We start from the raw sequence: 14,530 nt of genomic DNA, 5'->3' as shown, positions 1-14,530 counted from the left end.
GTATAACTGGGATTTGTTTCAAAGGAGGAGGAGAGCTGGAAGTAGGTGGGGTGTGACCGGCCTGGGCTGTCTGGGTCGCCGGGCCTGGGTCAGTATCTTGCTCTTGTGTGTGTTCAAAATTCTGCATAGGGAAGAGCAAACACAAATCTGCTGCTGCGTGAAAAATACGAATCTGACAGCCAGGGAAGCCTGTCGGACAGGGGACCCCGTGGCTGCGTCTCGTCACCCAGGACGCCCAGGCCCTCGAGCCGAGGCCATGGGGACACCGCCCAGTCCCCCGGAGCGCGGCCACCGGCAGGTTGTCCTCGTGACCCCCAGGCTCCCTTAAATCATCACTGAGGACGCAGATGTAGGGCTATGAACTGACCCTGGGAGGGCTTTCTAAGTAGAACCTCTGTTTACAGGCAAAAGCCTTGCCACTGGTGCTTTTAAAGACTCAATTCTGTGACTTGGATTTCTGTTACCACTGGAGCCTCAGACAGCCTCGGGAAGGACTCTCACATCAGTTACAACCATTTTCCTAGAATTTACGCACAGCCCGCCCCCAGCGGGCTGATCCTCGAGTGGAGGCCTCAGCTTCCGGAAGTCCCTCCTCACCCTGTCACTTACTCCCCCAGCACCCCCAGTGCCTGTCTGGCACTAGGGCTCCAAGACCGACAGAGCAGCCGCCACAAGAAGCATGATGTCTGTGTGAAGGCATGGTCTGCAGCTAAGTAAACAGATCCAGAGGGGGCTCCAAAGAGAAGCCCATCCCAGCCCACCTGAGGAGTGAGTGTTTTCCCGTAGAGATTCAGAACCATGAACATGAGAGCCCGGGAATGGCTGGAGGGCGGGGTCCTGAGGTGACAGCAGCCGGGTGGATGGGTGAGGGCATCCAGCCGGGGAGCTCGCGTGATCTCACAGCAGCACTGGGGCTACATCAGGAAGGGAGGGACGCGTGCAGGGAAAGCGGGTGGGGGGCTGCGAAGGCTGCGAGAGGGAAGGAAAGCACCGCAGACCACCAGCGCCCTCGGAGGAGCCAGGCGCCTCAGGGGCTGGGACGCAGCTGAGCAAATGCTGATGCGGCCCCTGCTCGAAGCGGAAGAACCCCACATTCCACCCCCAGGTAAGGTTCTGAGGGGAGGGCGGCGCCCTGGAGGAGGGACCCTGACCAAGGAGAGCTGCCTGGAGGAGGTGGCATCTGAGCATGCTGGGCCAGGAGCAAACCCAAGGCCTCCTGTCAGGACCCCTCACATTCCAGAGCGGAAAGGAAGCAGGCTGGGGAGAGAAATGGAGCTGCAGGGCCCAGGCCTGGGCAAGGCCGTCGTCGTCGGGGACAGAATGACACGGTCAGGTTTAGGTTACGGAGCGCTCTCCTGAGGGGGAAGTTTGGAGGGGATGCGGGGAGACCTGGGAGGGGTCCTGCAGGGGCAGGGCTGGCGTGGAAACGTCAGCGTCAGCGTGGGCAGAGTCTCCCGGACAGGAGAGGAGCCGGTCAGCTGGGGGCGGGGAGGGAGGCACCACACCCCAGGTGACAGCAGAGGAAGCGGGCGGGGGTGGGCTGAGCACCGTCCCTGGGCTCCCGTAACCAGTACGAGGAGAGCGACGTGGAGAGAGCTGGGTCGGGGTGAGACGTTTACAGGTAAAGATCTGGTTTGAGCTGTGACACGGGATCGCGAGGTTCTTTACTTCGTGGGCGTGGGGACCCACCCGGCTAACACTGCTTACACCTTCATTAACAACACAGACACCCCGGGGTTCTGAATCTCACAGCCTACTTTTGTACTTTCCTCAGCTGAACTTCAAAACAACCCACCAAGCTGAACGGAGGTATGTCTGACTGCCTCAGGGGAAAAATTACACCGTGTTACGTCTGGATCTCTTTCCTTTTGTGAGCACCTCCTGTGTCTCGTTCATTGTGGGTCCTCAACACTCGTCCCATTTCACAGCTGGGGCGCCAAGTCCAGAAGGGCCGGCAGGAAACAGACAAGTCAGAACTGGGCCACCCCCTGGGGCTTGAAGACCACTGTTCACTGTTCTTCTCACTGACAGTTCCCAGAACTACCAACTACGCAGTCAAGAATTTTAGATTTGGGATATTTTTTGTTTCTTTTTCTTACCATTTTTTAATACACAAAAAATGATTATTTTCACTCCTTAAGGCAACCCCCCTCCCCCACCAATCTTAAGTGATAGTAAACCCATCACACCAAAGACCGTCTTTTAAGACAAACAAACGAAAGGATGGATGGTGTCATGGGAGGGCTGTCCAGGAAGGGTTCCGCACAGAGATGCGGCCACACCTGAACACGTCATCGAGACATGGCCCGAGAGTGGCGCCGAGTAACTACAGTCTGCACTGCCACCGTATACACAGAACCGTCCCCCGACATCCTGGAGGTCTCCCTTCTCCAGCAAGGGAGGGAGAAACCGCAGAGATGGGCAGGACCCGCTCCTGGCTGCCCACGAGCACAGAAGCAGCCACGTGAGCTCTGAGGGGCTGCTCGGGCGGGGCGGGTCGGGGTGGAGGGTGGAGGGAGACCAGGGCTGGACACCCCCCTCCCGCGGCTGAGCGGAGCCCCCCTTCCCGCCCCCCCGGCTGCCGGCGCTGGCGGCTCTCCCACCGTGGTGAGGGGTGGCGGAGGGCGGGCAGGCTTCCCTGAGGGCTCGAGCGGCAGGTGTCTGAGAGGAGAAGGACGGCACCTGGCCCGGCAGGGCAGCCTGGTGCACGGGCCTGGGGCGGCACACGCTCCCGAGGCCTCGCCCAAAGGGGCCCCTTCTTCCGGACTCCACTGCCCAGGCCTTACCCTTGCCCGGAGGAGGGGGGGGCGCAGCGCGCGGCCCGACGCCCCTCGGCGCCCTCCTGACAGCCTCCCCCGACCCACAGCCTTTGCTCCGCTTCTCCCCGGGGGCGGCCTCCCCGCGGCGAGCGCTGCGGCTGACGCCCCGATCTGGTGAGCGCGCCCCCCCATGCGTGTCCGCGCCCCCGCCGCCACGACCCGGGTCATCTGCCACTGTGGGATTCCCACCCCAAGGCGGCCTCTGCACCGAGCCCCAGGGAGCAGCCACCAGTGGGACCCGGGCTTCGCCCCACCTTGGGGGCTCCAGGTGACCTGTGAGGGCACGGGGGCCGCAGCTCAGGCTCACGCCGTGGGTTTACTTCCGCAAACTCGGTCTGCGCGGCTCGGACGACCCTTGTACAGGAACAGGTCCCCGCAGGACACGAGGGCTCGTCTCCTTAGGGGGGCATCCCTGCCCAGCGCACCTCAAAGCTCCCAGGTTTTCAGCTGTAAAGGCGGTTTGGCCTCTGCTGACAGGTGAGCAGTCCCCTCTGCTTCACATGCAGCCTCCATCCTGTGGTCACCTCCTGTCAACCTAACTTGAAATTACTTTTAAATTGTCCTTGGAGGACCCGGGATGGCTGCCCTGCCCTTCATGCGTCTTGAATAATCCATCCAGTTTGTAAAGAGGATGAAAATGCAAGTGGCAAAGGATTAAACTACAGCCCCATCCATCAGGAAATGTACGAGCGAGGCCAGCCACGTCATCCCTGCCAATGTCAGGAGGAGACAGCATGCTCCTTTTCCTTTCAGGAAGAACCAAGCATACAAAAGTCCTTTTTCTAAAAAAAAGAGAAGAAAAGAATAGTGTCGGATTCTTGTCCGTAAATAGTTGATCCATTAAGGCTTAAACTGAGATCTGGTGAAATCTTGCCCCAGAGAATCCCAAGTTACCAGTTAATCTGACAACAGAGGCAGAAACCTCCGTCCATCCGTGGAGGGAGGGTGGGAGAAGCTTCTGGAGCATGTCTCCCCTGTGATACACAGGGAGTTCTGGACATAAGCCTGTCGGCCGCACCACAGATCTTCCATCTGACGGAAACGGCAAAAGAGAAAACGGGAAATCGGCCAAGATAAGATAATGATCCTTTTCTTTAACCCGTGCTTGTAGCAGGTGAGTGTTCAGGCCCCAAAGGTGAGGCCAAGTTAAAGCCCTCAGGAAAATGAACTCTGGATGCAGAGAAGAAACGCTCAGAAGTGGCTTCGTATTACAGGAAAGTCAGCAAGAACAGGAGGAGACACCCGACGAGATGGGTCTCCATCCAGGCGTCGTCCACTCACGCTGGGTTTCCTGTGATGCTGAGGACGGTAGGCCTGGATGGTCCTGCTCTAAAGTTCATCGTCCTCTGTTCTCCGTTGTTCACGCGGACTCGAAAAGTCTTCCCAACGATCAGAATCCTTTCCCAGCACTTTCACGGGGCCTCAGTCTCCTGTGTGCGCAGCTAAGCCCCAGGCCCCAGACAGGAGCAGCCCCGTACCCTGTGCCGGGGACCAGCCCTTGGCATCAGGACATCCTGGCAGGAGGAAAGGTGCTCAGAGCAGCTGCACAGGGGTCCCTCCAGTGACCACGCACACACACACGACACAGAGACGCACACATACACACACACACAGGGACACGTACATACTACACACACAACACACAGCCAGACACACACATCCTACACACACAACACACACATACATGTGCACCCGTGTATACACACATGCACACATACACACAACACAGACACACACAGACACATACAGGCTACACACATACACAGAAACATACAATACACATACATGTCACACACACACACACGACAGCAACGTTTGCTGAGAAAGGGAAAACCCACGGCACAGGTCAGACCGGGCAGCAGGCTGCTGGAAGGGTCTGAGTCAACAGCACCATCCAGGCCCCCGTGCGCGCTGTGTCACGTGTGACTCTGACACACCCAGCGGGAGTTCCAGTTCTGAGCAAAGGGGCTCAAGGCAGACAGAGTGCGAGGAACACGGCCCGGAGGTGTGGAGGCCGGAACGGGCAGGCGCATCTTCATGGAAAGGCTGGAGGAACGGGGCATCAGTGCTGTGGATGCCTCCAAACCCAGGCGAGGACGCCATCTTCAGTTTCACGGGGCCCTGACACGGGGTCTGTGTCTGTGGTACAGGCGGCGTTTGCCGTGTGCGGTGCAGCGACGGTGAACACGCGCGGAGGTGAGAGCGCAGAGGCCGCGGAGCCAGCGGGAGAGACGGAGCCCCTCCCCGCGGGGAGTGACCACTGAAGCACACTCGAGCCTGACCAGAGGCACAGTATGACGCAGACGCAAAACCGCGGGTGGACGTGTGTGCACACCTGCACACGCGCCAGCGCACACCTGCACACACACGCACGCCCATGCATGCAGCCAGACACACGTGTTTTCCCTTGGAATCCCCACTTCCATTCCTTGAAGAAAACGCACCGTTACAAAGCGTCAAACGTCAGGTTCATTAGTGAGATGACCCGAAGAACAATGCCGACCACTTGCCACTTGCTGGGCACGTGACATTGATTCTGTCCCTTGTTACGCTCAGCACAAAACTAAGGGGAGGACAGAACACTCCATGGTGTGCGGCACGTTTTTCCCTCGGAAGAGTGACTCATACCCTAGTATACGGACGACTTGAAGCTTCTGGAGTTCTAGCCAACGTGGGCTGCCCGGGGCGCCCCTTGCACCACCCATCCTGCCTGAGACACCCCGGCTCCAGCTCCAACAGGCACCCTGTGGTCGGAGCTGCAGGCGATGGCGCCAGGACCAAGGAGCCGGGCAGGGTTTTGTTTGGGGTTTATTTGGTGGAGAATCACCCTCAAGCTTGGGTTCCCGGTCCAGAACACGGGGTCGGGGGATGGCTGGTTCCTGGCTGCCCTCCCACACCTGCAAGACCAAGGATGCCCACCCTCCACCTCCAGGTGAAGATGGGGAAAAATATGAAAGCGTTTCCCCAGCCTGCGCAGGGCCAGGATCTCACCCACGGAGAGAGGAAAAGCTCCCACTCACTCGTTTTCCGTCACAATGTAGCCGTACTCCTCCTGGGGAGGTTGGACTTCCAGCCGCAGGCCTTGGCCGGGGGGTCCCCGGGCCCCGGCGCCAGGGCGCTGGTCCTCCTGCGGGGCCGCCGGAGCCCGGAGCTGCGATGCCCCAAGCCCGCCCGGCCCCGGCTCTGGGTGCGGCGGCCTTTGCAGCAGCTCCTTGGAGTAGGTCTGACTCTTTATGTTCTCCACCCCAACGCGATCCTCCTCTGAAGACGGGGAGGCCTCAGGGTCCTCCGATTTCTTGATCTCCGTCTTGAAAGACCCGGCAAGATGGGGGGCTCCAGGCAGGAATGGAGACCCAGGACCCTGCAGGAGGTCCCTGAGTTTGACGCCCAAACGGCTGACCTGGCAGAAAGGAAACCAGCTTAAGAATGTGCCCCAAGTCACAGAGAGGCATCAGCACCAGACCCTCGGGGGAGCGGGCACGGGGGAGCGGGCACTGGGGAGCGGGCACTGGGGAGCGGGCACTGGCGTACGTGAGCCTGGGGCTGGGAGTGGGCCACACGGGGCAAGTTCGGGGTCCGGCCGAATGCATGTCGTCTGGAGACCCCAAGCTCTGCTGGCCTCTCCCTCTGCGTCCCAAATTGGGAAACGTGTCCCTAGACCCCATGGCTCCCTCCGCAACTCGGATAGCTGAACCCTCCACTTTTTATTTCTGATGGACAGTTCAAAGAATTGTTGGTGTTTTCTTCACCACGTGCTAACAGGCACTGAACCAGGAACCACTAACATAATCTGACAAGAGAAGTACTAACCAGAAATCCTTCTTTTCCGCCCACAAAATAGAGTTTCGTTGATTGATTTTGGTTGATTGATTTTCTGCATCCTTAAGACTAATACAAATGAGCAGAGGTTCTTCAACAGGGAAAACCAACAAAGCGCTCCGTGGGTGGGCGTCGTCCACCGCGGGCGGACGTGTGCGCACACAGGCACACGCATTGGCCGCTTCCAGACCCTCTGGGCCAGCGCACTGTCGAGGGGCCCCTTGGCGACGACGGAGGAGCAGTGGTCTCCCCATCCCCCACAGTTACTAGGGAGCATGGGACGTGCGGCTGGCACAGCTGGGGAACTGAAGTCTTATGGACTTAACGGGTTTAAGTTCAAGCAGCCACGTATGGCTGGTGGCGACCACCATGGACAGCGCCATGGGTGTAAATGATCCAGAGCCTGTGAATGTCCGTTAAATGCACCTCAGAAACCAGGACACGCGGGATGACCTCAACAACACAAAGCGGGTGTGAAGTCTTATCACGCGGTGTTATCCTCCCGTTTCCCTGGGTGGGTGGGGGGATGGTTCTGAGGAACATTAATTTGAGATTATGAGGGTTTTTCTATCTTTTTCTGGAAAAATTTTTTTTTGTATTTCACGTACGTTCGCAAACTATGGACAAGAAAACTAACGTGACTCTGGGTTTCACAGGACCCGAACACGCCCCATCTTACCTCCTGGTAAAATCCTGTACCGCTGTCTCGCACTCTGTTATCTGTGAAAGACACGAGCTCATCAAAATCCCGGCCCAACATATATACACTACCAAAGGTACGGCAGATAGCTAGTGGGAAGCAGCCGCATAGCACAGGGAGATCAGCTCGGTGCTTTGTGACCGCCTGGAGGGGTGGGATAGGGAGGGTGGGAGGGAGGGAGACGCAAGAGGGAGGGGATATGGGAACATATGCATATGTATAACCGATTCACTCTGTTATACAGCAGAAACTAACACACCGTTGTAAAGCAATTATACTCCAATAAAGATGAGAAAAAAAAAATCCCGGTCCAGCATGTCAGCACGAAGGTCACAGGACATACAGGGTGACCACTGAGTAGGCCAGGCACAGAGAAACTGGCCTCATCCCCACGACAACGAAAACCTCCGCGTACAGGACAGAGGTGGCGCTCCATAAAGTCCACGACAGAGGAGCGGTGACACACTGACTCAGACACGAAGTCAGTCAGTCAGTCCCGGTGTCAGTTCCAGGGAACCACGTATTATCCTCAGGTGGCTCAGAGCAAGGAAGAGCCGCTGAGCCAGGCGCAGTGCGCAGTTACAAAAAGGGGAAGTGAAGTGTCGAACCCACACAGCTCATGCTGAGATGCCTCCAAACCGGTTCTTTTCCTGTGGCGGCCACTCCTCGGAAGACACACGCAGGACTCATTGTGTGGCTCCCGTGCTCCTGCAGACTCCCCCAGCCCCGGGACAGGGACCATCTCGTCCGCGTAGCAACCCAGCATCTTTTCCTGCATCAGTCAAGCCATGCTTCCAGCTTCCAGGCAAGCCTCGTCCCAACCCACAGAGGAGGGAGAGACACGCACCTTTCACCTGGCACGTTCCTGGGCGCCCTGCGTGCAGCGCACTGCGTTAGATGGTTCAATGTAGCTTCCGCAGCTTTGAGAAGCGGTCAGGCAGGGGAGACGGGGCCTGCCCTGCTCGGCCCTCGCACAAGGTTCCCTGGTGGCCGTTAGTGGGTGTATGTGTGTGTGAGCGTGTGCGTGAGTGTGCATGCGCCGGGATGTGAGCGTGCCTGTGTGTGTGTGTGTGTGTCAGTGTGCGCCAGTGGGCGTGTGCCTGGCTGTGGGGAATCTCTGCTTTCTCCCTGGAGCGGCCTCAGAGGCTGGTGTGAGCCTCAGACAGACATTTGAATGAACCTCTTTGACTTTATTATTCAAATATTTGCCTCCATATTGTACTCACTCACACAGTCCGGACAAAACCTCTTTCTCTCACTCCTGTTTTTGCTCACCCGGAACCTCACACGGAGGCATCACAGCCCCCTCCTCCAGAGAGCAATTCGCCCTTCAGCGTAAGTGCTCTGGAAGGCTCAGCCTGCGGAGGAGGCTTTCAGAGGCAAAAGTTCAGACAGACACAAGTCGTTAACGTGAATCCCACCTCGCAGCAGAAAGAACGCAGCCCAGCACACCACGTGCACATGTGGCGAGCGGCCGGGAGGCACTCACCCGGCACGCCGTCTCTGTGGCGCGTGGCCCCCGAGCGGCCCGCCTGGCCTCTCGGCCCTCCGCCGCCTCTCCCGGCGCCGTCCTGCTGCTCCCCTTCCGCGCGCCCGCCTGGCATCGCGCTCGCTATCGCACGGGCTGCCTCGGCCACATCGAGGGCGCTCAGACCCTCCACGCTGCCCGGGCGCTCCCGCAGGTCCTTCAGCAGCGCCTGAACACGTGCCCCTAGACGGCACACACGAAACAGACAAACCGAGACAAGGGACAGCGTTAGAACGAGGACACAAGGATGCAGATGGGCGGCAACGGTGAGCGCAGCAGAGGGACGGGAGCAAAAAGGGCCACATGGAATTCTGCAAGTGAAGAGTTCAGTGTTTGAAATTTAAAAGCTCACTGGATGGGCTTAACCGCAGATTGGATGATGGAGAACAAAGAGCTGGTGAACTTGAGGACAAACGATGGAAACGATTCTCATCCGTGGAACAGGGAGAAAGGACTGGCCACACCTCGGCAACGTGGCACAGCTTCAGGCGTCACGAGTGTGACTGGGTCTGAGAGGGAAAGGAGAGAGAGAAGGGGACAAAGAAAAGAAAACAACCTCCACAAATGGCCCGAAATCGGTGAAGAGCATTAACTCAGAGATTCGAGGCACTCGGAGAGCCACACGATGGCCGCTCCCAGCCGAGTTCACAAGGCCGCACAGAAAACCGAGGTAGAGGAGACGTTAAATCGGCCAGAGGCGGGGCCAGGACGGCGGTGCCCCAGGACACGCCCAGTACCCTGTAAGCATGACATACGTGACATGATACACAAGTACACGCTGGATCATTTACATATGAGGGATGCATTTGAACCACTAAAAGAGAAGGTGTCTAATCCAGAAGTCTAGATCACACAGTGAAAAGATCCTTCAAACGAGAGAGTGGAAGGAAGACATTTTCATATTATTGAAAAGAAAAGAGTTACGATGGTCCCTCACCCTGGACCTGCAGTGCAGGAGATGCTAGGAAAAGCTCTGCCGGCTGGAGAGCAGTGGGGTGGCCCCGAGTCCCCCACAAGGTTTGCCGCAGGGTGGTGACAGCCCCGGCCTTGATTCTGTGTCAACCAGGAGCTCCTGAGGCTCTGACCTCTGGGCCTTGCCGGTCCCGGAGAGACTCGTGTTCCCGGGGCCGCCCACATGTACAGACAGCAGACGCTGCTTCCAAATGCCAACCAACCAACCCAGAGCCCCGCCCCGCCCCCAGGGGACTGGCCCCCTGCCCTGCGCACCCCAGGACCGGGTCCCAACAACTAGGGGCTGCCCCTCTGCCCCAGAGCCGCTGACATTATTCACACCAGCCGGTGCTGCCTCGCCTGCTCCTTCCTGCAAACCCACAGAAAGGCCCTGCCTACAGCTCCCCTCCCTCTGCCCCGTCACCAGCCTGGTGCTTCCCCGGGTGGCCCCCGCCTCTGGGAAACAACCTTTTTCACGATAACCCTCTCCTGATCTGTTGGTCTCACCACACCTGAATGGTAATAAAACCTGCACTTCGAAACAGCTTCCCGTGGAAGGAAATGCAGACGGATGACTTCCCTGTGGCTGCTGCCTCCGTGGTCCTTGACCCCGACCTGAGCCCCTGGGGAGGGCACTGCCCCCCTGCATCCCCACCTCCCCCTGCATCCCTCCCCCCACAGCCCCGTAGACACGTTTAGGGACCAAACGCTTGCCTTATAAATAACTTCCAGCAGTGAACCTGGAAAAATATTTCTCACTTCCTCATAAACAGAAACGTTGTAAAAACACAGAGAAGCGTGCCTGACACAGAACAGGGCGGGAGGCTGAAGGTTTGAGGGATCCCAACCACACACGGCGTCAGAATTCCTGCTTTTCTGGGCTGACAAAGGGCACATACATGTTGCTTCGTAGAAAAGAGAAAAACTAAGGTAGAGTAAACAGTAAGGAAAACAACACCTAGCTGTTTATTAAGCCTCTAGCATTAAAAACACATCAACTTTCAGGGGTCTGTACTGTCGCAGCCATGGCCTAAAAGGTGAGGAAACGCAATGGCCCTGAAACTAGACGCCGAGGCTTGGCCCCTGCAGGCGTGGTCCCTGCCAGGGGCCACAGCATGGCAGAACCCACCATGGCGTCCCAGGACACCAACTAAGGCAATGGAAATGGATCAGTACATTTACGAGACGTTTTTTAACGAGTGTTGAATCCAAAATGTGTTTCTGCGGAACGCAAACTTAACCAGGAAATTCAGCTGGGGAGAACGTTCCATTCCCCAGGGCCTTGGTTCACCGAGGATCTGCTCCTGTTCTCCGCTGGACCACCCTCAACGCAGAGCTGTGTCCCTCCTAACAAGGGTCCAAGAGGTGGACTCCCTGCCCCGACTGTGCCCTGCGAGGATGTTTCACCACCTTGCAGTTAAGCCCCTGAATCGCACTGTTGGCCGGTTTCAAGGGGTCCAGAACACGTCCTTCTAAGAGTCCACTTTCTCTCCGATTCCAGATTTAGGAACAGGACCAGTGGGGTTACTGTGCTAGAACCGTCATGCGAATGGGGGCACACGGGTGTCAGGGTGACAGTTCAGACCCTGGGTAGCAAGTCGCCGCGGACTGAACTGTGGCTGAAGCAGGCAGACTCTCCTGGGCACGGCCTGGCCTGTGGGTGGCCGGGTCCGCATCTGCTGACGCCCTGGTGCTGTCCTCTGTGCAGGGGGCCAGGGTCTGTCACCGCCCTGTGACCTTTTTGCCCACACACGTCCCTCCCCACAGCTGCTCTCAGGCTGCCTGGGTGGGAGACACACATTCCAGGTCATGAGGGAGGTGGATAATCAGTGAGGGATTCAGGCCTCCCAGAGGGTCTCAAACCTAAACGGCAGAGCTCATCAAGAGCAGGAACTCTCCTCCCACCCTTCGTTCTTTCCTTCCTTCCACAAATGTTCCCTGCACATTTTCTGCGCTCAGCTACCTGTCAAGGTGCAGGAATAATGCAGTTAGCAAAGCACTTGCTTCCATGGAACGTTCATCTATAGTAGAAGAAACAGAAAATAAACAATTAAAAACAGACATACAATGTCTGGTGGTGATGGGGCTGTGGGAACAATAATGCAGAGCGTGGAGGATGGGGCAGTGGGGAGGGACGATGCTGTGTTAGACAGGATTGTCGGAGAAAAGCTCAGAGACCCAAAGAAGGGAAGTCCTGAGCCCAGGGACTATCTTAAGGAAACGCTCTGCGGGCAGAGGACACAGCAAGTGCAAAGGCCCTGGGGCAGGAGCACTGGAAGGACAGGAAGGCGGCCAGAGTGGGTGACCTGGAGCAACAAGCGGGGTGTGAAAGTCGGGGGCACTTTACAGGGTCTCAGACCATGAAAAGGACCTGGATTTTTGCTGAGTGGGATGAGAAGCCCTTGCTGGGTTTTGAGCAGTGAGTCGTCATCTGGTTTACAATTTTAAGAGGCCTGCAGGCTTGAGACAAGGTCAGAGCCGGGAGGCCGGAGGAGGCCCCTGCAGGAACCCAGCTGGGGATGGCGGTGCAGCAGGCAGAGCTGGCGGGAGCCTATGTGTTTCTATGGCAGGTCCAGATGGACCGGATGTGAGGTTCAGGGGACGGAACAGAGCCCAGGTGGGTGACAACAGACAGCAAAGCTGGAGGAGCTGTGTGAGGTCAGCTCCCAACGTTGGGGGAGCCTGGGCAGGGGTGGAGGCGCTCGGCAGCCCCTCAAAGCATCCCACCGGGCGATGTTTTGTTTTAGGCAACCCAGGGCAGGAAGGATGTTGGTCAAACACAGGGCAAGTCAGACCAGAAATCCTAAAAGACCCACCACAAACAGGGGGTCACGATCTGGACAAAGTACGCTCTGCAGCCAGCCACACCCAGGCTCCAGTCTCGGGGTCTGTCTGTGTAGATGGGTCAGTAACTCCCACTTGAAGGGGTTATTGAGAAAACGAAATCAAATGTTTAGACTGTCTACCACATCTAATAACCAAATAGCTAAGGGGAAGTTGTGCCCCTCCTCCAATAATCTGTGCTGACATTTAATAACTCAGAGAAACCCTCCCTACAGTTACCTCATGTCCTTTCCCTTAACTTCCCTCAGCTCTATTCTCCTCATTTGGAGGGAAGAGCAGAAATAGACCTGCAGCGTGAAAACACTCACGTTCTTTAAGATAAAGACCAGAGAACGGGAGAGACTTTCCGTGGGCCTCTCTAACTATAATAAGAAACATCCATCTTCAAAACGGTACAATAAAATATAATTCCTAAAATTGTCTCCTCTCATCCAAAAAAGAAACTTTTCAGATTACCATTAGTGAAAAATAACTAAAAAACCCACAGGTATACAATGGTAGATACTAAGCGGCTGACCACTTAGGAGGAGGGCAATTAACTCGTGTCAGCGATCACCCCCCGCGTTAAGTGCGGCTGACCACAGTGAGTCAGCTCGGAGGCACCACTGTCAGTCCTCCGAAGATGAGGAGAAATGAGGAAACCCTCTTTAAAGAGTGTAGCCAGCCCTGGTGGACTGGAGGGACCGTGGCGCAGAGCACAATCAAATACCACACGCATCAAAGTGAGACGCTCTGTTCCGGCTGCCGCACCATGTAATTCCGAGATCCGGCCGGCTTATAATGACATTTTAAGTAGCTTTCAATGTGCCAAGTGGGCTCTAGCAGAGCAATTACATGAAATGTCAGGACATCAAATATGTAAGGCCTGGAGTAGGAGATCAGCTCCCATGAACAACCGCTGCAGGCCTGACCTACAGAAATTATATGTCTTAATAGGGTCCCCCAGACAAATGCTACAAGCTTTCGAGAATAAGCAATGGTGTACAGTTAACCTCCCACAAATCTGCTTCCACAAAGAGGATGTGAATCACACACAACAGTGTTCGCTCCTAAGTGCCTTTATCACCACGTGTACGTGAAAGTACACAGTTTAGGCACGTACAAACACACACATCACCACCATAATCACCACCATCACCACTCATCACCCTCAGCCTCACCGTTATCACACTCAGGGGAGTAGCCTAGACACGTGCTGGGTGGCAAATGCAGACCCCACAGTAGGGAACTTCCCAGGAAGGGCTACCTGGGCAGCCCCTGAAATCCGTCTACATTAACTAAATGGGCTGAATCAGCAAGGCATTTGGATCCCGTTCATGGAAACGCCCTTTGAATGTGAGAACTGCCGAGCTCCCTCCCCGCGGCACAGGTTGGATGGTCGGTGCCCAGGTGTGCACGCTTCATGCTGCAGTTCTGCAGACAGGAACTCAATCTATGATCAGAGCCAAACCAATGTGGATTTGCCACAATTTTTAAAACTCTCCATACAAAAGTGGCCTCGCGCTTTTTATTACCTAAGAGCGACTGGAGTTCATGGGACTTGCCTGAATTTTAACCCAGCGATGGAGGAAGAACGAGCCCTGGCGAATGCACTGCAGGGACGTGCAGAGGAGAAGCAGCAGCTGCGCATGGCCCCACCCGGGTCAGCCGTGCGGTGCCAGGCCTCACAAACGCACACGGAGCGCCAAAAGGCACCCCAGCGCTCACAGCACCTGCCTGGTGGTGATGAGATCCAGGGTGACTTGTTTTCTTCTTTCTACACATCTATTATTCTGGGATTGCATGGTAACCATTTACTACTTCCACAACTGATAAAAAGCACAACAATAATCCTTTACACATTCCGGTTTCCATAGAGAACCGATCACA

At 56.5% G+C, this 14,530-nt stretch overlaps 1 protein-coding gene across 1 annotated transcript in view; it reads right to left on the bottom strand.

The window, feature by feature from the left end:
- Positions 1 to 14,530, bottom strand: part of PTPRN2 (protein tyrosine phosphatase receptor type N2) — a 693,051-nt gene that overhangs the window by 420,601 nt on the left and 257,920 nt on the right. Inside the window, exons 7-9 of the mRNA XM_032644042.1 lie at positions 8,828 to 9,049; positions 7,318 to 7,358; positions 5,840 to 6,219 (exon numbers count right to left, since the gene is read on the bottom strand). Of these exons, the coding sequence (XP_032499933.1) occupies positions 5,840 to 6,219; positions 7,318 to 7,358; positions 8,828 to 9,049 (643 nt within the window). The remainder of the gene's footprint in view (positions 1 to 5,839; positions 6,220 to 7,317; positions 7,359 to 8,827; positions 9,050 to 14,530) is intronic.

This window comes from Phocoena sinus, chromosome 9 (genome assembly GCF_008692025.1).
Source record: "Phocoena sinus isolate mPhoSin1 chromosome 9, mPhoSin1.pri, whole genome shotgun sequence".
NCBI classification, from domain to species: domain Eukaryota; kingdom Metazoa; phylum Chordata; class Mammalia; order Artiodactyla; family Phocoenidae; genus Phocoena; species Phocoena sinus.
The sequence above is the reverse complement of the archived record's forward strand: the minus strand, read 5'-3'. Positions and strand labels throughout refer to the sequence as shown.